Here is a 24,934-nt window from a genome sequence, read left to right on the forward strand (position 1 = left end):
CATTCTTGGGCCTATATTGTATAACATTTTCACTTCGGACCTCCCTGATTTGCCTCAGGGTTGCCACAAATCTTTGTTCGCTGATGACACAGGCATTTCCGCTAAAGGAAGAAGTCTTCGTGTTATTTGCAGCAGACTGCAGAAAAGTTTAGATATTTTCTCTTCTTATTTACAAAAATGGAAGATTTCTCCCAACGCTTCCAAAACTCAACTTATAATATTTCCACATAAGCCTAGAGCTTCGTTTTTGAAACCTAGTAGTAGTCACATAGTCACTATGAACGGAGTTCCAATTTCCTGGTCAAACCAAGTGAAATATCTTGGATTAATACTTGACCAAAAATTAACTTTTAAAGATCACATTGAGGGCATTCAAGCCAAATGTAACAAATATATAAAATGTTTGTATCCTCTTATAAACAGGAAATCCAAACTTTGCCTGACGAATAAACTTCTAATATTTAAACAAGTTTTTAGACCGGCCATGCTTTACGCTGTGCCAATATGGTCTAGTTGCTGCACTACCAGGAAAAAAGCACTTCAAAGGATTCAGAACAAAGTTCTGAAAATGATTTTGAAGTTGCCTCCCTGGTACAGTACTACCGAAGTACATAGAATTTCGAATGTTGAGACTTTAGCACAAATGTCCAACAAAATAATTAATAATTTCAGGCAAAAATCGTTGCAATCCTCAATTGCAACGATTAATTCCCTTTATACTTAGATAAGATTTAGTTTTAGTTTTTAGTTTTAAGATATCAATTGTTATACTGACATGCAGGTTAAAAAACCTGTTTAAAATACTGAATTGCCAAGACATGAACAATGTAAAAAACACTTAGATATATATCATAACAATTAAGGCTGGTACGTTACTGCAGTAACTGGAGCACCTAGGTTAAAATGAAATGTAATTTATTTTGAATTTGGAACAAATAAAGAGTTAAAAAAAAAAAAAAAAAAAAAAAAACTTGTAAGGGCTCTGAAAAGAGCTGGTGGGTTCGACGCTGCTCCAAACCAGGGATGTGTGCAGCAATAAACATGATCGGGACGGCTATGCTAACAACTGATTACTCTTTCTCTCTACAAATTCTGCTTCTACTGCTTGGTCGGAAAAGAACTCTTGTTTTGCACGGTGATGCATGCCTCTTTTAAAGCGACGAGCATTGATGTGGTCGTCGCTGACTGGTGGATGTTGTTGCCTATTGATGGTCTCCTTCTTCACTGCTTGTTGATGGTGTTCGTAACAGTTGACTTTCGGCGGAGACGGAACAACATTCATTTCCCCTAGTTAACGAAAATAATCGTAGTTTGGACCTGTGCTTCGTGAGCACTCAGGACAGGGCTCCATTAATTTCCTCGGCTCCTTGTGCACTAACTAAGCTGGTTCCACATCACCCTCCTCAAATTGTCACTGTTGAGGACCAACTCGTGCGTGATTTCGACGATTATCCTCTGCTGCGGTTTCTTATGACTTCCGTAAAGCTGACCACCGTAGCATCATAGATGTATTGTCTAGCATGGTATGGGAGAACAACCTTGATTCTTTTCACATGTCACTGGCATATGTCATTGTCAGACACGTCCCGAAAAGAACTCACCACAAAGTGTCTCACCCTTCCTGGCAGACGAGAAAGCTACGTAGGTTGAAGTCAATCAAGAGAGCAGCATTGAGAAGATTTACGAAGTATCGCACGCTTTCTCATTATGTGAAACTGAATCACATGTACCAGTCGTGAATGCTTTTCAAATTTCCAACGAGGCGTCCAGCGCAAACTTAAGCTGAACCCGAAATCCTTTTGAAACTACGTGAACGAGCAACGCAGGGAGTCCCATTGCAAGCAGTATTTGAGTGCTAATCAACATGGGTTTACTGTCGGCCGCTCTACAACCACCAATCTGCTGTGTCTCACATCGTATATAACCGAAAGCATATCGGATCGGGTTCAAACGGACGTTATTTATTCAGACCTATCCGCAGCGTTCGACAAGTTGAACCATGCTATTACGATTGCAAAACTCGGCAGGCTCGCTGTATGCGGTAATCTACTGAGTTGGTTTCGATCGTATCTTACGGGTAGCTAACTAAAGGTTACCATAGGAGATTGCAGATCAGCTAGCTTCTTCGCCACATCAGGTATACCTCAGGGAAATCATCTGGGACTGTTGATTTGTATACTGTACTTCAACGACGTGCATCTGGTCATCGAAGCTCCTCGGTTATCATATGCAGATGAACTCAAAATCTTCCTACGAATCCACTCGATTGCTGACTGTCACTTTCTTCGACGTCAGCTGAATGTATTCGCTAGTTGGTGCCGTTTAAACAGAATGGTAGTGAACCCAGCCAAATGCTCCACTATTACGTTCTAACGAAAACAACAATCGATAATATATAGCGATGACCTGCATGGCCCGACAATCGAACGCATGAATCAGGTGAAAGACTTGGGTGTGATCATGGATTCGCAGTTATCATTCAAACAACACCTGCTTCGTCACCGCTCAGGATACTGCTCCGCATTTGTCTATGGCTGTTTCTCCGTTGATAAAGACTGTCCCACACCATCCTCCTTTAGTTATTGCACTTGAAGGCAACCAAATTCCTGAGGTCATTCCACCCCCCTAGAGGTCTCCTACGATTTCCGAAATGCTGATCACGACAGTATCGGGGAACTTCTTTCGAATTTGGACTGGCACAGGATACTCATCCCTGCCGATGTCAATGCAGCTGCCCAAACGCTCGCGCATATTTTGGCTTACGTCATTGAGTGACACGTTCCGAAAAAAGTTCCTAAACAAGGCAATCATCATCCTTGGCAAACAAGTGAACTCCGTATGCTAAAGTCTTCCAAAAGAGCCGCGCTAAGAAAATACACCAAGTACCACACCCTACAACACAAGAACCATTATGCGAGGATCAATCATGCGTATCAACGAACCAGTCGCCAATGTTAGCGGCGTTATCAACGAGATGTTCAACGGAAGCTTCGATCTCACCCGAAAACTTTTTGGAATTATGTGAATGAGCAACGAAAGGAGTCTGGCCTTCCATCGACTATGGTACTGAACCCCTCAGGACATTTGCCGTCAGTTCTGAACCAAGTTTGCGAGTGTATTCTCGGATGAGAACCTACCTGACGAGCACGTTTCTCTAGCAGCCAGTAATGTTCCAATGTCTGGTCAATCTTTGGCAGCTATCAACATCGACCTCGCTATGATAACTAGGGCGGCTTCGCAACTGAAGTCTTCATTTAAGCCTGGACCTGACGGAGTTCCTTCCGTCTTCCTCAAGCAACACATCGATAGCCTCTTATCTGTTCGAAATGTCCCTCACCAGTGGGGTGTTTCCTTCCTGCTGGAAATCCGGTGATTTGTATCCAGTGCATAAGAAGGGATGCAAAAGAAACATCGACAACTAACGCGGGCTCACATCGTTGTGTGGCATATCTTAACTGTTCGAGAGTTGGTCGTTATGGAACCATTAGTCTCTCACTTCAAGCAGCACTAGAGCGAAGACCAGCATGGTTTCATGGCAGGGCGGTCGACTACTTCCAACCTTCTGTGTCTCACCTCGTACATTACGGAGAGTATGACAGACCATATGTAAACAGATGTCATCTACACTGACCTATCAGCCGCTGGATAGGCTCGGTATAAACGGCAGTCTCCTACGATGGTTCGCATCCTATCTATCTGATCGTCAGTTGGAAGTTGCAATCGACGACTGCCGATCTCCTTCGTTCCCTGCCACTTCGGGTATTCCGCAAGGTAGCCACCTCGGCCCGTTGATATTTCTTGTGTATTTCAACGACGTCAATTTCGTCCTCGACGGTCCACGACTGTCGTTTGCAGACGCCATGAAATTGGTGCCAACTGAACCGCATGGTTGTAAATCCAACAACATGTTCAGTAATCACGTTCTCACGGAAGAAACATCCAATTACAATCAGTTATATCCTAGAAGACGTTGACGTACATCGTGTGGATCACATTAAGGATCTGGGAGTCATCTTAGATTGTCAACTCACATACAGCCAGCATGTCTCGTACGTGATCGTCAAGGCATCCAGAACGCTCGGCTTCATTTTCAGGATAGCTAAAAGTTTCACGGACATCTACTGTTTGAAGTCGCCCTCGTCCGGTCGGGGTTAGAATATTGCTGCCCTGTATGGACTCCCAATTACCAAAACAGTGTACAAAGAGTAGAGTCGATTCAACGACGATTCATCTGGTTGCCTTGGAGGGATCCTCATCGCGTTCCAAGCTACGAAAGTCGGTGCCAGTTAATTCACCTGGATCCTTTGTGGAGTCGAAGAGATACGACAAGGGCCCTGTTTGTGGCAGACATTCTACAGGGCAGAATCGATTGTGCTTCTATCCTACAACAAATCGACGTTAACGTTCAACCACGAGCACTCCGTAACAACGCAATGCTGAGGATACCTTTTCGTCGAACAAACTATAGTTCGTATGGTGCTATCAATGGGCTACAAAGGGTTTTCAATCGTGTTGTAGAAATTCTAGAAGGGACACAAGCAGAGACCTAACCGTGCCGATATCCTTCAGGCAACCTTATGCTAAGACTGCCTCTACGTCGCACAAATTATGGAGCATACGGTGCGATTTGCGGACTACAGTGAGTATTCAACAGAGTTGCATCTTTTCGCCGGCTTGAATGTTTTTTAGGCTGACTATAGTTGATAAGGTTAACATCATTGGGGCTTCATCCAAATAGAGCCCAGCTGGTATAATATAATTGATCGATATAAGTAAGGTTTTTCCATACTTATGCAAAATGGCAGTTATTCCAAAGGACTTATACTAAATGGGGTACAGCAGCAGTATTACCTAGTAATTCTCCTGCAATAAACTCTCCTCAGTATTCTCCTAAAATTCCCATGGAATTATCTACGAAATTCCCTCAAAATTCTCTTAAGGCCCCGTAAATTGTTTGAAATGCTGCTCTTTTAGTTCTCTAAAACTGATAATAGGAATAGCCTTGAAACTTTCCTCAGAATAGTCATTGATTCTTTTTCCTCACAAGTACTTTGGAGTACTCCTTACAAATCCTGTAGAATTCTCCTCAAAATTACTTTGCAACTCTAGTCAGAACACTCTTGGAATTGTCTTTCGAATTTCTTCGGAATTCTGTTGGGAATTTCCTTTGAATCTCCTTTCTACTGAGAACTATTAAGGAATTATCCTTGCGTTTCACCTGGAAAATCAGAACTAACTTAAACGGAATGTTTCCCTTGAAACGCTCCTCTGAATTCCCTTGAGATTATCTTTATAGATCATTGGAAATTCTCATGAAATTTATTCATTTAAGTCTAAAAGCTGTGAAACATGGTCCTTTATTTTTTAATTCTTGGAAAATATTCAATTCCCGACGCGTCTTGAATATTTATAATAATGTTCAATGAGTAAGCGTGGATAACGAGGAGGAGAAAGTTGCTTGCATTATAAAATGTTTTTGAAATTCTTGAGAGAGTCTTGACGTTTTTGCAAAGAAAGACAGAATTCCGGTTTTCTCAAATCGCTGCTAGAAAATCACGCCAAACCCTGTTGACAGCGTTGAAATGTTTCTAGATAATTTCTAGAATTATCAGCTACGAAAAACTCAAACTTCATTGCAGCACTACCACGAGGTAGAAAGAAAAAAAGTTCCATCATTACCTACTTCCGACCGACGGGCGAGGTGCATGAGTCGATTGTATGCTAAAACTGCCTGCAACCCTTTATCCCAGACTGGAATGAGTCATGGGAAAAATGGCTTCCTCTTGAAGAATGGCAAACGAAATAGTGAAAACAACTACTCCAACTTTGCAAGAATGTCTAGCCAAGCGATGTAGGCAAACGTTTACAGTTATGTTGTCTTCTATGGTGGAGCCCCCCGGACAACACGATGATGGTGGATATTGGTGATGGAGAAGTACATTCAAATTCCGGAGGTCAATGCTCTTGCTTACTCCTGGGCCACGATTCGTCTCAAATCGTTCTTCACCAGCGAGGTTATTAATTTGTGCAATTCCACGTTAGATATAAAACTCGAACAGCAGGTGCTACGCTGGGGGTGCAATCCAGTAAGCAGGAGAGCGCCCATTTCCGACTCGCTATTCTGTGTCCATCTCCTTCGTCTAATGTTGCGTACACATAAACGGAAAACCCTACACATTCTTCCTCCGTCTGATTCTGATGTGACTGACATCAACATAACGCGAGCTTTTCTGTCAATGTAGTGGTGTGCAACGGAACTACACAAAAGGTAATAATTTCTACGGTCGGGGACGACGTAGAGAATCCACCCCAGATGGCACATCAATCCTCCGCTCAAAACTGGGCGAACCAAACGGAACTGTATCTTTTTACGCCTGATCCGCCGGAAGCAACTAATGCATATGCCGTTATCAGTCTCCAAAACCGTAGAAAATGATGGATTTTTTAGTGGTTTCTTTTTTTTCTGGATCATGATTAGCAGAGCTACACACACACACGAAACTAGTTCACAAACACATTCACATCACCAAGCATAGAAAGGCTGATTAGTATACACATTGCAGAGTGCAAAGAACGTGCAAACACAAAATCACTTTTCCAGCAGCAGGTTGAATAATTCCCGTCTTCTTTTGCCAACAGTATCCAATTGAAAAATTAATCACAATTAAAGGCTCTTCCGCGTGCAGCACTCCAAACGGTGGTGACACCTTCATTGTTGATAAATTTTCATTCTGGCTGCATAGCCAGTCGGGGTCCCCAATGCACGCACACATCGGCAACATTTTCAATACGAAAAGAACACAAAACCCCGCACACCAAACACACACACAAGCGCACAAACGCCAGCCACAGAGTGAAGCACAGCACAGCAGCAGGAAAAATATGGGGGAAATATTTACACAGGGGAGGCCCAATCGCGCACTCCCCCTTGATCCACCACTTTTGTGAGTTGCACTTTTTCAAACGCCCCGAAACGCTACTTACGTTGTCCTACGGGGTACATTGTCAATCTCTAGTCACACCCGAGACGGTTTACTAGCGAAGGGAGGCACTCGCGAAAACAAAAGCAAACTAATTACGGCCGAATTTTCGCACTTTTCGTCGTCGCGCTAAACACGCACGTCTGCTGAACTCGTCGCGAAATACTCGTATGATGGCGAGCGGAGCGAGAAACTTTTCTTCTCGCCCCCTGCGGATCAACGTTTTCGACGCGGTAGAGGTAGACTCCGTGCGGGTTTAGACGAGTTTGCCCATTCAATGTCTGTAGTTGCTGGAGGTGCGCGCACGGTGCCGCTGTACTCAAATTAAAATTTGCCCCGTTAGGTCATGGTGGGTATAACATGGTGATACAGCTTTGCCACTGTGGGCGAGCCCTAATCGAATTTGTATGATTATTTTGCTTAACGACGTGTGGAGGGTATCATCCAAACCATTTGAGGAGATCGCGGGGGTGGGAGTTTTAGAGCAAATTGTAATCAAACTCGGTCGCTGTCCCACACGAAACGAAAAACAATTATTTTATTCACACGGAGAACAAATTATAGCAGACACAATTATTTTTCCGGTCAAAATAACTATATTGTTCAATTGTTTTAGAGATAACCCGAAACTATAGTTGATTTGACTATATATAGAGGGCAACAACTATAGTCCATAGTTGGCTCCTCGGTTGGCTCAACTATATTTTTCAGTAGATGAACAAACGTCAAACTCCAAAATACAACTATGCTTTAGTTGATTCAAGAAAACTATTGTTAGGAAAGCATAATTTTACAATGTTTATTAAACGAACTGCTCTTCATTATCGACATATCAAGGAAGTTTGTTTTGCTTCTTTATCGATCTCAAAAACACAACTGCAAAATCATAAAAAAAGTGACCAAGAACATTCAACTTAGATTTGAACCGTGTTCATCTGCGTGAGAGCCAGCTATCTTATCGCCTGCTCTACGCATCACAAGTTAAAAGTGTGTGGATTTATGATGATCACTTGAAACCAAAGTATATAAATAAATTACATTTGGCGGTTGTTATAATTGATCAAAGTTATAGTTGAATTGAGTATAAGATGAACAGTTGAATCTATTAGGTAGATATGATTGAGTTGACGGTCGAATTAATGTTGAAATAACTATAGGTTTCTTTCAAACAACAATATTTTTCCATGTGAAAGTAACTATTAGGATTGTTATCTTAACTTAACGAATTTGTTCTCCGTGCATGTGTTTCACTTATACATTTTTGCCAAAACATCAGCCTTATACCATAGAGTTAACTCTAAGACCAGAAGGTCCCGAAATAACGTGCTCAACTTTTTGGCTCAGCTCTGGTACTATCTTCGGTCCCAAGCTAGTCGAATCACCCCTCCAAACATAGGAAAAACCAATAACCCCTCATTTTATCTGTCAAACTTTCATAGCGAACCAAAACAAACATTGCATAGTACTAGAATTTCGACTAGAAAAGAGTACGTTAATCGTTTGCTTGGGACCAATAGGCTACTAAAGTGGTGAGCCAATTTAAAATCGTTAGTTTCGTATTGATTGTTGCTTATACATTCCATAAGACGAACCGCATAGATAATATAAGAATGCATAAAAGGTATGTGTGACCGCTTATACATTTCATTTGACACATGATCTTCATTAACTTTTTGCAAGGCGTCTGCTCATTAGTTGACTTATACATTCTATGAATAATCAGCAATATAAATTTGCCAAAAGGTATAAGGAGATTTCTATCCGCGCATACAAAAAACCAACATGGCTGAATCATGAATTTGACATATGTATAGTTTCCTTGGGTTAGATATAGAGATTTTCACGTCCGATTGTATTGGTGCGATATGTGAGAGCGTATTAGTGAAAATTCAAGGAAAATACATAACAAATCGCAGTCAAACTCATTTTGACAGATTTAAATTCATACATATTTTAGGTTAGCCAGAGGAAAATAATAAACAACTTTACACGGTGGTGCACCCGCTGGTGTGCGTGCGTTTAACGTCACAAATTTCTATAGACTACACAGAAAAAAATTGTTGAATATTACATCCAAAAATCTGTACAGAGCAAGGGGTAATCAACTCCGCGCACTGTGCCGAAACCGAGGCCGAAACACAGCATGTCAAACTGTTCGGCGCGTTAAGGCACACTTTGACAAGTAGGACTCCTATAATATAATATAAAATGGCATCACTGTTGAGTGTTGACGTTTTGCAAATCGTTGCCAATGTTTACTACTCGGTTGAATAGTTTGTTTACTCAAAAATGAAGCTAGTCAGAGAATGTAGAGAAGTTTTAAAACTAGTGAAACAATGACCCACCAACAACCCACCGATGTTGAGGATCGTGCGACAAATGTTGTAAGTATTCTCTGAATCGTGAATCTCTTCAGATCTAGCAATCTCCGTCTCTTCTGAATCACAGCAAAAATTCCAGCGGCTCGTGTTTTCGTCTAAATAGCTACTATTCGGGGCTCACTTAAATCGAGTGCATCCACACCATGGCCAGTCAAGAGTGTCTTGAGAATACGGCAGTCAAAACGGCTGAAACGGATTACCTCTAGTGACCATTCGTGCCAGACGATTTCCTTTGATGATACATTTGGAAGGCCACCCAAAAAAGTTCATTAATATCAATCAAATGGATCACAACTATACAACGGGGATGGGGGAACACCTACAGTATGCTGTTATTCGTACGAAAAGATTAATATCATGCATCCTACGAAGATCGGATTTATATTTGAAACGGTGAGCATCGAGCATCTATAGCTCGATGAATCCTCACATTCAGTATTGGAAAAGTTCGCCAAAACTAACTATGACTTGTGATTTTTTCCAACCCTGCCCACATTCTCGTCCACATGCTTTACCCAAAGGCCACATACTGGAGGCTTTATTCCAGAATACGCTGCTTATTTTTGAACTAAACAATTAATACTACCGTGGGTATCCAATATCGAAGCGTACAACGAAGGATCAGCGCAGAATCTTCTGTGGAAGTTGAGCTACACATAATTTTGAAAGAAGTCTCAGTACTGGTGGGAGAGGCCAATACGTATTGATCCCAAATATATAAGCTCTTGAATTATGAATCACCAACGTTTGACATCTGTGTGGAGCTGAGTGGATTGGGCAAAAACTTCTCGAGTTCTATAACAGACTTACAAGCGACGGGTAAATCACTTCTGCTGAATCCTATTTTCGAAGCATGACAGATCCTAAGGGGTAGATGTTTGATAGTTTTAATCTGAGTACTGCGGACTCACTCAAGGTGCTTGTCAGTTGGGAGCCAGTGTGAACTGTCAAGCGGGAGCCAAACATTCACAAGCAGCAAATGCAGTTACTGTTCTTATCTACCGTCAAGCATTGTAATCTCATAAAAATTATCTATACTTTTTCATAACACATTCTTAATTTTAAGCTCAAAGATAAAAACCAATAGGCTCAGTGATGAAAGTATAAAAACCAGCATAGTTTTTATAAGGCAGCTGAGTTTTCAATTACAGTAAAACATACTTTGGCGAAACATGTCTGTAAACAAACTTTTATAGAGTCATGGGGGCTCGAGAACTCCTGGCTCAGAGGTTTTGGCGGGAATCAACCGAGAAAGAGCAAACCAGTTTTAAACTTGAGAAAATTTGCAAGCAGTTTTCCATTGGCTTGCAAAATAAAATTGGTCGACTCCGCAGTACTCAGGTTTTAATCGGTGGTAAATTGCAGTAGGAACCACAACTGCCTGGTAGGTTTGAACAGTTGGTGGTGTGTAATTAGGAGGGGATAGAAGGCATCATAATCAGCGATACGATAGGCTTGGGTGATATCTTTGAGAGCCCGCACTTCTGAGTCGATCAGATCAGGCGTAACATTTGATAACCCTAATAAAATTTTTATGGTTATTTTGCTAAACGACGTGTTCGGGGTATCATCCAAACCATTTGTGAAATAGTTCTATTATTTGGGTTATCGTTCGCGTATGGTATTTTTTTTTTATTAGGGAACGACACAAAAGCTTTTGTAAACAAACTTTTTAAGGCCCTTTACACGCGAACCGAAGTACACTCACGCAAACCAACAACATCATCGGATAGGAGCAACTCTCACCTTTCCGAAAGTGGTATTGGTTTGCGTGGGCGTACTTTGGTTCACGTGTAAAGGGCCTTAGAAAGTTTGTTTACAAATGCTTTTGTGCCGGTATCAAATGTTATCATTTCTCTATGCGTTACTTCCCCCTTCTCTCGAGTGCAGCGCTACTGTATCAGTCGCTTGGATTCTGGCAGAGTTGCCAGTCTTCTTGATATGTTGTCTTCGCAGGAACGCTATCAATATCTTACTCAGATCAAGAGCAAATTTTCACTATGTCGAAAGTAACATTCGCACCGATCCGATAAAAATAAAGGTTTGTTTTGATGACCGAAAAGTTATTCCTATTTCCAATTAACCGCATATCAAGAGCCACATGTGAAAAGGGCATACAAGCTTTTTGTAAACAAACCTTTGTAGGCCCTCTTCTTGTCAACCGAAGGTCGCCCATGCAAACTAACAACATCTACGGGAAGGGTAAACCTTCCCCTATCCGGCGATGTTGATGGTTTGCGTTGGTGTCATATGGGTGGCGAGAAAAGGGCATAAGAATGTTTGTTTACAAAAAGCTTGTATGCCCTTTTCACATGTTGTTCTTGATATAATCTCATAGTGATAGCAATGTTTGACATATTAAGCAGGGCTTTAATCATACAAAGCAGATCGCTACATTTTATTCTAAAAAATACTACTTTTTGAGTCAAAAGTTATTAAACGTCGTTTGGTGGCCCCCTAATATTACTTAAGTCAACGTGTATTTACTAGGATATTCAGGAGAATTATCAATCATGTGCAGCCCATTCATCATTTTAAGACCACCGAAATCATCTTAGCGAAAAACAGTTCGATTCATTCACTTTAATAATGAGAAAGCGAAACGACGAACGTACACTTTTCACGGGTTTCTCTGCGCTGTCACTTAAGACAAACGGCATCTCCATAGAACTCGGGTGACTTAAGTAGCATCGAAAAATATTTTGATCGGAAAGTGATTACGTCAAAAAGCAATTTGACTGGTAAATACTGGTAATCCCATATTCGGTCAGTATATAGTGTAATAGCAGGAGCTTCGATTGACACTGATAGCTCGACTTTGTTTACCTTTGTTACTTTCGACGTAATGAAAATTAGCTCTTGAGATGATAGTTAATGGGCATTTTAAAAGAAATAATCTTAATGAAAATAGAAAAAAAAATTTCATTGAAACAAAACACCTCGTTTCCCAGCCCAGTACTCAAAAGTAGAAAAGTAATTTAGTAATCTGAACGGATTATTTGCATAAGTTACTGAAATTACCCATAATTTATTTACGATTATTTTGATTACTTTTTGATAACCCTAATAAATAAATACCATAAACGAACAGCTACCCAGATGGCAGAACTACATATCCCACAAATGATTTGGATGATAACCCGAACACGTCGTTAAGGGGAAGTTAACCACTCCGAAAAAATAAATACGTTGTGATTTTTCTAAAAATATTAAAAAAAGGTATAAAAAATCTAAAAAAATCACATTTTTTCTAATTTTTCAAAGAAAATTCACGCGCAAAAACATTTTTTATAAGTCATTATGGCGTAAAGTTGGACTCAAAAAACCACAAAACATCGACTTTTCGGTTTTGCTGAGAGTCCAATTGTTTTTCATGATGAGATAGAAAAATATTTTTACAGGTAATTTTTCTTAGGAAGAAACTGATTTTATTGGATTTTTGATAATTTTTCCAAATATTTTTAGAAAAAAAAAGTGCCGAAAATATTTTTTTGTTTTTGAGCCGGTAAACTTTTCCTTAAGCTCTTTCTTATGGTTATTTTACCTAGGGTACCCAGTAATGGATTAAAAGCATGGTTAATCTCTTAAATTATTTTTCCGGATAATGTTTGCCCACAGAAAGACGGCACCATGCTGTCAGTAGTGGCGAGATTAAAACGGACAGCATACAGTGGTCCGAAAAAAAAATCGCACTTTCTGAATGTTTGGCATCCTTGCGGTACGAGCCGCTACCAACAAACAAATTTTAGACGAGTTGCACCGTGTGCGAAAAAGTCACATCAGAGGAGACGTCAAATCGAAAATCACCTCTCTGTGTGGGAGAAAGAGTGATCTGTCAAAAAATCCTGGAAGAACAGACTGGTCATCGCGGTGCGTTTATGTTATGAAACCATCAGAATCAAGTTAAAAATATTAATCAATCGGAGACGGAGGAACAACCAACCAGATCACAACAATGTCTATCAAAGTGGGTGGAACGTTCAGCCGGTCCGGAGGAATCGTTTCGGCCATCGGCAAGCAGTTGAAGTTGATCAACCTGAAGGCGGTTCAGCGAATTACGGTCACATTCGATCCGTTTCAGGAAAATGCCTGTCCCACTAGGTGAGTGTAATGCGGCTGCTGGTAAAACGTTGCGACGTAGAAGAGAGGCACCGGGCTGATTTTCGCTTTTCCTAGGACCAAGGAGTGCGCAGGCGTGCGTCAGATTGTTCAAGCATATTGGTTGGAAAATTGAAGTTTTTGCCTAGGAGGTGGCTGGTTCTATAAGTACGCATATTAATTCCTAATAATCACTATTTTTGGGTCGTTGTTACGTATTCGACTAGTGGAACTGATAGTGTTGAAGTCAGAGCTCCGGAAACCATAGAAGGTTTGCAGGAAGTTGTATTTGGAACTAACTTAATCGAAGAATAATATTATTCTAAAATAGGAAGAGGAACAGTAGGGTCCTCGTCAGGAGGAACAAGCTTAAGCATAGCGAGGTAGTAAAGATGCTATTTAGGAATCGGAAAACATACCGCTAAAAGTTTTGCCCATAATGTTGACACCATTCAGCTGGATGTGACTGGTTAGATCCGAGTATAGTGGATGTAGCTGTGGAGGTCCTCCGGGAGTTAATTCCCGTTCTGTCGACATTTCCGCCAGTTTGAATGAAGTGTTTTTTTTTTCACTGCGAGCTCTGAAATAGAACAAACAAGGAGGAGAACATTAGTTGATTTTGTCTGAAATTGTAGTCATTTTATTAATCTTTCTAATATTTTGCAGAGAATTCCTCCACCACCTCTCGACGCCTAGGATCTCTCAAAGCAATCCATCTTGCTTGCTAAAATCGGAAGTGGTGTGCGACCGGAGGTCACCGTCCGTCGTTTTCCAGTTGATTCCTTCCGTGCAAGCTGAAGCCAAACTGAAGAAGATTGAATTCAACAGTGCAAACCTGTCTACGCTAGAACTGCTGCAGCTCTGCAACAAGCACGTTTCCAGCCTAGCACCGAAGGAAATCATTTCCAGTGGCCTCAAGACCAAGTCGGAGAAGAAGGCTGGTGGTACCAAGCGACGATAGGGCCAGTAAATTAAGTTTGTTTGTTATTATCCAGTAGAAAGTTAGTAGCCTAGAAATGCCGGAGAAAAAGCTAAAAGGTGGTCACATGGCCATCATCGAGAACTGGTACCATCAGATTCCCGCCTTTACCGATGTGTTTACCGAGGAAAGCTTCTATATGTTTGCTGTATGCTTCGTGCTGACGACCATTGCCGTGGTGTTGATCCTGTCGCGGTTTATCACACTGAAGCCGGTTGACTAACGTAACGGCAAAGGATACCAGGTCGAGATGTGAGTTTTAGATAATAAAAACTACCCCAATTCAAACACAATGGAAGTCGGTTTGAATAGCAAAGAAAAGAAACTTCCCCAGATGATTATCTTGGGTGGATTGGTTGAAGAACTAAAAGATGGTAGAGGAGAAATCCACTTTTAATGCACAACGAATTTGGTTGCGATTTGTATTTGCAGGAGAACATAAAAGTTTGTATGGGGACCTTGTTTAATTTCCAGAAACTTCTTACAGTTCAGTGATCTCCTTTTAATTACTGAGTTCGTTATAGTTTCATGGACGTGGAATAGTTCAGGTATTTCCGTAGAAGTTCAGGAAACTGTGTTGAACTTCAAGTGACCGAAGATCAACGAAATTCATAAATGTTCAACCACTCTTTGTAGAAGTGCATAGTAGTTTAGCAAAAGTTTGTGTAGCTTAATAACGTACCAATTCGAGGAGCTTCTTAAAACTTCATAGAAATGCAGCGAATTTTGAATATGTTCAGGAAACTTCGCTACAGTTCGGCAAATGTTATAGAAGTACAGCGAACTTCGTAGAAGTACAGACATTTTCGTAGCAGCTCATGAAATATTTTTAAAGTTCAGTAAACTTCTTAGAACATCAGGGATCTTCGTAACAGTTTAGCTAACTTTGTAGCAGTTTGTTAAAGAACTTATTAAAAAACACTCAATGAACTTCCTGGATTCCAGATATTTAGGCGAATTCTTATACAAGGTTCAGGTTCTTCTCGTGCATGGATGTTCTGAGATCTTGGGCGAATGAAGAAAGCTAGAAAAAATGTATGTTATTTGGAAGAAGTACATGAAGATTTGATGAAGCTCAGTTTTTTTTAGGAGTTCAGAGAACTTTGTAGATTTTTAGGAAACATCGTATCAAACTTGGTAGAAATATAATTGTAGTTAGTACACTGGAGTCGCTTTTTACGCGGTTTTTTTTTACACGGTTTTTTTTACGCGGTTTTTTTTTACGCGGATTTCGGAATTTACGCGGTTTTTTTTACGCGGATTCCGGAATTTACGCGGTTTTTTTTTACGCGGATTTTGGTTTTTTTTTACGCGGATTTCAGAATTTACGCGGTATATCGCTTTTTACGCGGTTTTTTCTTACACGGTTTTTTTTTACTCGGTTTTTTTTACGCGGATTTCGGAATTTACGCGGATTCCGGAATTTACGCGGTTTTTTTTTACGCGGTTTTTTTTACGCGGGACGTATCACCCGCGTAAAAAGCGACTCCAGTGTATATAAATATGAGAGTTACACTCGATTAATTATAAAAAAATAAATTTATTTTCCTTTACTTTAACACTACATGCACTCACTGTCTCTTGTTAACCTTAAACTTGATAATTAAACACTCACTAGCTGTTAACTAACTCAAAATCAAAATAAGACTGAACTATTGATTACTTATGAAAGCCTATTTAAAACCTAAACCTGCTTGTTCTGCAAAAACGTCCGGCGTGGTGCTCGTTCCTCCAAAACTGCTGACGCTGGCTTGGTGACAACGGATGTGTGGTCGGTGGCGTGATATCGGATAGTACTTTGTACCTTAGTACTCAGCATAATTCTGGGGTTCTGGCGCATAACTATATGCTATGCAAGAATATTTAAAGTACTGGGAACTTGGTAGAAGAGGGCTCAGGGAACTTCGGGTAAGCTCAAGCATTAGAAAAGCGTTCAACGAGCCTTGAGTCTACTTTGTTCAAGTACAGGAACCTCCATAGAATTTGAGAGAACTTTAGGGGCTATTCATTAACTAAGTAGACAGTTTTTTTTTGTATGCTTAACCACCCCCTCACAATTGTCCACATAAAATTTTTTTAATTTCTATGGACTCAGAAATTGGTACATTCTCTGATTTGAAATGATCCACCGTAAACATTTTACCACGATTTTCGTGTGTTTTGAAGAACTGTACAATGCGTTCACGAAGTGCTTGTTGTTTTTTGAACACAAATGAGCATGTAAAAACAAAATAAAAATTCTATAGTTTAGTGGAGAGAGAGAGAGAGCACTGATTTCCATTAGAAAAACTCGGAGAGATGGGCGGAGAAATCAAAATATAATTCGGCAGCAGGGATTTGAACCTTAATTATCTTGTAACCCTTTCTAGAAGCTAGCATTTTACATGACTTTTATTTTTGATTCGATTTACATGCTTTTGCAATTGATTGCATCGCAATATTTTGCATATTTCTTGGTAATGTTAACCAACTAAGATCAATTAATTATTAGAGTTAGAATATTGTTTTTGGTTCCAAGAACTAGTTGAATTTGAGAAGCACACGAAACATAAAGGTGATTAAATTTTTGTTCAATTGCAATACTCTCAAATTTAATCTAGTAAGAATAAGAAATTCTCGGACAAAATTCTAATGGAAATGTTCGATTGGCTCAGATTTTGACAGTTCATTTGGCTCAAAACATTCTTTCCGCCCATCTCTCCCTCTTAGTATTTCTAATTTCCATTATAGTCGCTAAAGAGGCTGAATTTATATTATTTATAAATTCAGGCTCTTTAATAGTCGCTATATCCATAGTCTGGTAAAGCCCTACACGCAGGGAAATGAGCATAAGAAAACCAAAATTCAAACATTATGTAAACTCAAAAATGAAGCAAAACAAACTTTCATAAGTCACTTATGCGTTACATATAAGACATCTCAGTTTTCATTATTTAGACATAAACCATTCATGCACCACATGTTTGAATTTCATTATGCGCATTATGAAAGTTGGAAGAGTGTTTATTTGAAAAAAATCATAAGGAACGTTATAATATTTAGAGCCAAAACTCAAGATGGAAGTGGCTATTGAAGACGGTACTGGACGCATACAAGTCGAAGCTATGTCAATTTTTTTGTAGTGGGAATCATCCGAAAAATTAAACCACCATTAAAAAGGCAGGGGTCAACAGACTCATTAGTGAGGACGCCGTCTTTTCACGTAATTGAGAATTCTACTGTGGATCCAATGCATGATTTATTCAGCAATGGAATCTGTAAATACAGTTTTTCGGCATCTCTCACTGATGTATAAATTTTGAAATTATGCATTTCAATTTTCATTCGCTTGGTGTCACAATTCATAATGTAGGTAATTGAAAGTGTATGCTTCAATTTTCAAAATTCTTAATGCGTCATTATGAACTAAGCTTTGCATTATGATGATTTCATTACCAAATCCTTAAGAAATTCCTACGAATTGATTTGCCCAATAAATTTGATTTCATAATGTATCGTATTGAACATCATGAGAATTGCTTGTGGCTAAATTTCAAAAGGTATTTTAATGAATATCTTATGTGCATTTACCTGCGTGTACAGTAAAATTATGGACGACTGTCACCACAAAACTTAAAAAAGCTGTTCCAATCGAGCAAAGCGGTGCATTTTGACGGTTCGATTGGAACAACTTTTGACAGACGTCCATACTTTTACTGTAGGGCTTTATAGTCTGGAGGATAGAATCTCGGGAACCAATTGAGCTGTCAAATAGCGGAACAAATCGAGCAAATCACGACCAACAACAGAAAAGAGCATATCAGCTATTCCGAATAAAACTTCGGAAAGCCTTTTCTCGTGACTAACGGCTCACCTACGCAAACTAACAACATCTTTGGGTTGAGGAAAATTTCCCCTATCCAATGATGCGGGTAATTTGCGTTCGATTGGCTAGGAAAGAATAATCAACGTTTTGTTTATAAAAGTTGATAGTACCTTTTCAATTGTTGGTCTAAAATATAATGAATTGGTTCCGCTTTTTGATAGATCGAAATTCTATCCGTCAGACTATGAATATAGCAACTATAATTTTCATAAGCTGCCGGTTTTAGCATAGTCGGTTGAAATTTAAAAAAGGAATCAGCACTTTCAGAAATGACGTTTGACTTGGGAGCCCAACTAAAACTTAGCCCACTTAAAGGAAGCCCAACGAGCGAAATCCGACTGTACCTGTGTCTGAGACGAAACTTGTGAAGACAGTTCTAGACTAACATTTGAAAAGGGCGGAACTCCAAAATTACCATGTCGAGAAAATCGCTTCCGAATTTTGATGACCTAAAAATTAATCCTATTTCACGACTTTCCATTTTCTGGATGATTTTATAAGCTTGACATATAGTTAATAGTGTAATCTATCATCATGCATCACTAAAAACTCAAAAAAAGTTTTCTTTGTCGTGAAATTGAGAAGAAAACATCATACGCCCTGATAATTTCTTACATGTTGTTACCCCCCAGATCTTCCATCCTTTGAACTGCCAACACTGGTGATACGCCGTGGAAGTACACCATCGGGATTTAGTGTTTGTTGTTCCGCCTTGGTTCTTCGTTCGCAAATTTTGTGAGAGTGGAATTACGCCCGGAGATTTTTTGGTCTTCTTTTTGTTCGTTGTTTACACGTTAAATATCAATCGGATGCGTTTCAAATGAATCGGGCGTGACTAGATACTACAGAATCAATACGTTTGGCATATTAAAACAATATAATTCGTTGTTCTGGTGCAAGGCGTAACAACCAGTTGCATCATCGAGTTGAAAGTTGGAAATTCGCCATGTAAGAAGAAACGTTTTTGATGATATGAAGTGATATTTTCTTCTACTTTTTCGTGTTTATCGAGTAGTTTGTGAACTATTCTCTCTATATGTGACAAAATATGATTTGTTTACATTTTGCTCTTCCGCCCCTTTCAAATGTTAGTCTAGAATTTTCGATTCAAAAACTGCTGTTTTGAATACTTATTCTCATCTGAACAGGGAGATGAACTAGCCATACACAGCAAAAAAAAATGTAATATCGATCAACGTAATTCAAGCTGATGCATGAAATAATCATGTAATAGCAAAACGCAGATACATTATTACATCAATGGATGTAATTTTGTTCGCAAAATCGATGTACATCGTACAATGTGATTTTACACAACCGATGGATTGACCTGGTTGCAGCAGTTTCGATGTAATATTCAACAACTTTTTTTGCTGTGTAGGCTAAAAATCTCCTTAATAAAGAACTAAAAAAAAAACTCATCTGAACATACCAAATCGATAAGATAAGAAACTCCGAAATTATTTCAGTTTGAAACTTTACTTCTATTGATATGAGTGAGGGGTACAACTACACATATGATTTGTTTTTGCAATTGTTTTTGAATAATTCATCTGAACACACCAAATCGATAAGATAATAAGAAACTCCTATATTATTTCAGTGTGGAATCTGGCTCCCATTGGTACACCATACTTCCTTTGGCAAAGTTGTTAGGCACTTCCTGGAATATATTTGTTAGTTGCATGGTTCAAGCTAAATTGTGGTCTCTAGTGATACAAATGCAAAAAAGTAGGTTTTCCCATACTAATTTCTAGAGAGGGTATAAGTATACGGCCAATCATACCAACTCAGCGACTGAGAATAATTGACTCAGAGAATTTTCTTACCATACGAAATTTATTCAGATTTGGAAGAAACTGTACTTACTCATAAGCTGTGAGTAACTGTCAACAGTTTCTTCCAAATCTGAGTAAATTTCGTATGGAAAGAAAATTCTCTGAGTCAATTATTCTCAGTCGTTGAGTTGGTATGATTGGCCGTGTATAAGAGAAGAGCGGACTGGCTGGTTTTGAGCCAAACGAACTGTCAAAGCCAGAGCCAATCGAGCAGCGCCTATCTTGATTGCATTGGCAGCAGAGATGCCAGATCTACGGAAATCTCCGTAGATCTACGGATTTTACAAATTTTTGCGGAAATACGGATCCGTAGGCAACATCTACGGAATTCGGTACAGTTTCTACGGATTTTTCTCTTCAGTGTACGTCTCCCTTCAGTATCGAATTTTACAATCTAGAGCATAATCTGATTCTGAAGGGAAAGAAGCATAAAGTAAAATACACCTCTGCAACTTGTCAACCGTTTTCTTGCTTAATTATCTGTCATACGACACTGTCGCCCAAGGGCATCACGAATGTATGTATTTTAATTTTTCTCGTAATAAGAGCTGCTGATGGTGTGCTTGTGTGAATTCTGAAAATAACAAGCAACGATGTCATAGTAATAAAAAAAATTGATCAAAAATGGTTTAATTTACACCAAATTGAGGAATTAGCACGAAATCACATATGTCATATGATAGTTTTTTGATAATCTTCTTTTTGCTCGAATGTTGTTCTACCGTTTGCGTTGTGTGAAAGAGACGCCCCGTCAGCTCGATGATGATCAGGCCTTCAACGTGTTCATCAAATGGCACCTCACTGTACCACCGCTACAGGATCACAATTGATCAGATTGCCATAGATGGTCTTGAAACCCCTGCAGTGGATCCTCATATTGAGCTGGAAACCATTGCCGTGGATAATGAGACAGAATTGCTGCTTGAGCACCGAGGAAACTCTCCTTTGGAATGAGGACAAATGCCTGGAGATCGCTCCCGCGCAAAACAGGGTTCCTATGTCATTAATTTATGACGAGCACGGTGAAGAGATAGCTTTGCCTGCCATATGTCTCGGCCATGTACGGAAATTCAAGTCAGGGGTTCGGGTGACATATTTCATGATGGCATCCAGTGAAACTCGTCGTCAAGACAGGCGTGTGGCCAAACCACAACATTTGTTGTATATGACAATGAAAGTTCATCGCCTTAGAGTTTCCGAAGGCTTGCAATTCACTTTTAAGTGCACGGGGACGGCAAACTTTACACGTGTCAACCTTAAGGACTGCCTTATTCATCGAGCAGTGCATTGAGCGAAATTTATCCTTCCTCAAATCAATACCGATTTCAGTACAGAATTGGCAACAAAGGAAGAGAAATTTGTTCACCATGATGCGACAATTGGGAAAGCCTACGATGTTCCTCACACTCAGTGCAAATGAGATAAAGTGGCCCCATATTTTGAATCTCCTACATCGATTGTCAGAAGGACACAATGGCAATGACTTAACAGATCCTATCCAGGAATTGACTGCACTACAATGAGCAACTCTGGTCAATGATGATCCAGTATGCTGGTGGACACGATTGAATTTCAGCACCGTGGAAGTCCTCACGCGCACATCTTGCTATGGCTGACCAAGGATCCCCGGGAAGCAATCAGTGAAAGTATGCCAAAAACTACAGGTGCAACAGTATCATGGTATTCATGCCTGTACTACCATCGGCCCTTTTCAGGGCCACCAAGATTTTCCAAAAGAGTTAAGTTTCTGAACATGTCCCAACTAAAATTCATATCAAAGGCTTCTTTTCAGGGCAATCATAGTCATACTATAGTATAAACAGAGAGAACCCCGCTCAAATTCCTATTCCAACACAAAACACAAATTCCTGCAAATAACATTTATTATATAAGACCACGTAGTCCTACGTCACCATTGCGTACAACCCAAAAAGCTGTCCCTAGTTTTTCAAAAGTTCTTTCATCGATTTATCATTGAACGTAAACTAAAAAAAATATCACCTCCGACTAAAAAAAATCCGTAGAAATCCGTAGATTTGAACAAGTCTACGGAATTGCATAGAAATAAATCTGGCATCTCTGATTGGCAGTGTTTCTAGAAACCGCCTAGGCATAGGTTGCCAAGGAAGTTTGTTTTTAATCCCCTCCTCTCTTATCCTAGACCCTCTCAACTAATTTCCATACAAATTTCAAACGCAATGTGGGAAACCGGGTTTCAAACAATTGGCGCCATATTTTGCACAGTTTTTTGGGACCTCAAGTGGAACCAAAAGAGGGTTGTTCTCGCTTGGTGAAGTAAAATTTGCATTTTTCCACACGGACAAAATTGTTTGCATTGAACCAAAAAAAAACTTTAGTTGTATTTAAACAAACAATTCCGGTTGAAATTATATTGCATTTTGTTGTTTCAATAAAACTTAATCATATAAATTCAAAATAGGATTCTTTTCGTTTTAATAAGCCACTTTTCAATTGCAACTATTGTAAAAATAACAATATTCTATTATTAAGCCAACAATAGTTAATTTTAATTCAGCATTCCCCGGGCCATGAATGCAAAAATAACTACCAACCATTCCCTCGTTTTCACCCGGACAAAAAAGTAAACAATAACAAAACTTGTGAATTTCGGGAAATAAGTGCAAAATTTCCGAAAATCTTGAGACTTGAGGTAAGTAAGTATGCTGCAGTTGCTAAATATAATCAATTTTCTGTTTTTTCCTTGATTTTGTTTACCTGTCGATCTTGTTTTCCGTACTGAGTACCAATGCTCCCGACGCCAGGAAGGCAGCTCCCACACCTGGACCCTACATGTCGACCCATCAACTCATGAACCGGGGACCAACGGCTTTACTTCCCTTCCGAAGGATGATCAGTGAAAAGGAAAACAAAACATAAAAAAAAATGACTCTTTTATTTCCGGAGTGCTTTGGTACACGCAAACCAAAAATCTATTACAATGAATGTTAGTTCCGTTTCCTATCATCCTCTGTTCATGAACATCGCAACGAATGTTAGAAATTGACCATGCAGGCGATGTAATGGTTTTTTGTCTTTTTTTTATTTCGTGTTCCATCTACGCTTTCGACTATACCAGCAAGCTTGTAGAACGACGTACATTGTAGAACATTGTAGAACGACACACACACTTATCTCGAATCTCTCCTGCAGAAAAAGCATACGAAGTCGAGCATGCGAGAAAATGAGCGCTTCATCTTTGCTTTTAGGCTGACCATATTCAGAAGCATAGAGAGAGCAGTGAAGAAAGCACAGGTCTGATATTCGCAACGTCCGTGGTTCGAGTCCAGTTGGCAACCTTTTTTCTATTTTTTTCGACATAATTAATTTCACTCACTAATACACTCCACATTTTTCGGTCTCCAATTTTCTTACATCGGACCGCAGCTAGGTATATCGCATCCTCGGTTCATGCGGTCTCCACTAACATCCTCTGATGATGAATCCCACATAATTGTAAGCGAATCTTACATCCACCGGTTGGGTGTATAGTTTGTTTGTGAGATTGAGCTTTTATTCAAGAGAAATCAGTAATTGACGTGTTTGTTTACAAAAGCAATTACGCCCAAATCTCAAATCACTCCGGATTTTCGAATCTTTAAGGGGGTATTCCCGATCTTTTTTTTCAAAAAATCAAATTTTTTTTTTCACGTTTTTTTGTACTTTAGACTATATACTTTCATCCCCCCAAGCCGTTTTCCGATCAGCGAATTCGGTGTCCAGGCATAGCTGGCTAATGGTAAGAACCCCCAAATGGTTTTAACTAAAGTCAAAACTTTAAACGCGTTTTTCTCGAAACCACATTTTTTTTATCGGGCGAAGATTTTTCTCAGAAACTATAAGAGATATTGACTTGAATCTTTGCGCATTTTGTTCCTTATTAAATTCTTTGGAGCTTCTCCCACTTTCAGCCAAAAATATTAACATTTAACATTGTTTGAAGCACCTTAAAGCTGCAAAAAAGCGGGCTAAAAATCGCCTGTTTTTTTCATATGGCCGCCATTTTGTTAATTTGCAAGATTTTTTGCTGCCAATGGGAGAAGCTCCAGAGAATCTTATGCAGATTATTAATTTCATCACGAAATCTGTTTCAGATGAAGCCGTTCCAGAGAAAAGTCTTCGCCCGTCCAGGCGTTTGCGGCGAACAGGGGTCTGTTTGCCGCCATTTTGTGACGTCAATAATGTCTTTTTTTATGTCGAAAAAAATTTATTTGTAAACTTTAATGTTCAATAAACAAGAATCCCAAAGAGTTAGGCGCATTACTATTCATTTTCCTTGAAAAAAAAAATTAATTGAAAAACAGGCCGAAAAAAGGCAAAAGATTGGGAATACCCCCTTAAACATATTTTTATTTCTACTGCGTGAACTGTCAGACTTCATAAAATAAATATGATTTAATCAACAAGAAATCTCTTTTAAAAACAAACATATTTTTGTTGTTGACCCAGCTGCCAAATTTGACAACTTACGTCAAAACCATGAAAGCTCTTGTAAATTCGAAAAGATTTTCTTTTTGATTTAACAATCCATGGGTTTTGAGGAACAAAAATACTGGATTGTTGAAACAATAATGATTTCATTCTGCAGCCAAAACAAAATGAAATTCTTATTGATTTTACGTCAAATATTATTACGTTTAAAATATTTTTTTCGGCGTGCATATAACGGTGACCCACTCTACTGCCTATAATCGCATATCAGTCCCATATGGATTTTCGTTAATTTTGAGATAACAACGTTATCCACTATCAATTGGCATCTACTCTCATATTGC

General features: G+C 39.4%; 3 protein-coding genes across 10 annotated transcripts in view; 2 read left to right on the top strand and 1 right to left on the bottom strand.

The window, feature by feature from the left end:
* AGO1 (protein argonaute-2) overlaps nucleotides 1-24,934 on the bottom strand; it is a 146,680-nt gene that overhangs the window by 53,453 nt on the left and 68,293 nt on the right. For all 8 annotated transcript variants that reach the window (XM_065231479.1, XM_065231478.1, XM_065231477.1 and 5 more), the window contains exon 2: nucleotides 13,879-14,039. In XM_065231479.1, coding sequence (XP_065087551.1) covers nucleotides 13,879-13,996 — 118 coding nt within the window. In that variant the 5' untranslated portion in view covers nucleotides 13,997-14,039. The remainder of the gene's footprint in view (nucleotides 1-13,878; nucleotides 14,040-24,934) is intronic.
* Nucleotides 13,235-14,553, top strand: mRpL53 (mitochondrial ribosomal protein L53). Its single transcript, XM_065231575.1, has 2 exons — nucleotides 13,235-13,462; nucleotides 14,126-14,553. The coding sequence occupies exons 1-2, from the start codon at nucleotides 13,317-13,319 to the stop codon at nucleotides 14,418-14,420; spliced, it is 441 nt and encodes a 146-aa protein (XP_065087647.1). The 5' UTR covers nucleotides 13,235-13,316; the 3' UTR covers nucleotides 14,421-14,553.
* LOC135709272 (uncharacterized) lies at nucleotides 14,476-14,690 on the top strand. Its single transcript, XM_065231578.1, has one exon. The coding sequence runs from the start codon at nucleotides 14,476-14,478 to the stop codon at nucleotides 14,659-14,661; it is 186 nt and encodes a 61-aa protein (XP_065087650.1). The 3' UTR covers nucleotides 14,662-14,690.

The sequence above is a fragment of the Ochlerotatus camptorhynchus genome, unplaced genomic scaffold (assembly GCF_037179485.1).
Source record: "Ochlerotatus camptorhynchus isolate MF236.1 unplaced genomic scaffold, CSIRO-AGI_Acam_v1.1 ptg000357l, whole genome shotgun sequence".
Classification (NCBI taxonomy): Eukaryota; Metazoa; Arthropoda; class Insecta; order Diptera; family Culicidae; genus Ochlerotatus; species Ochlerotatus camptorhynchus.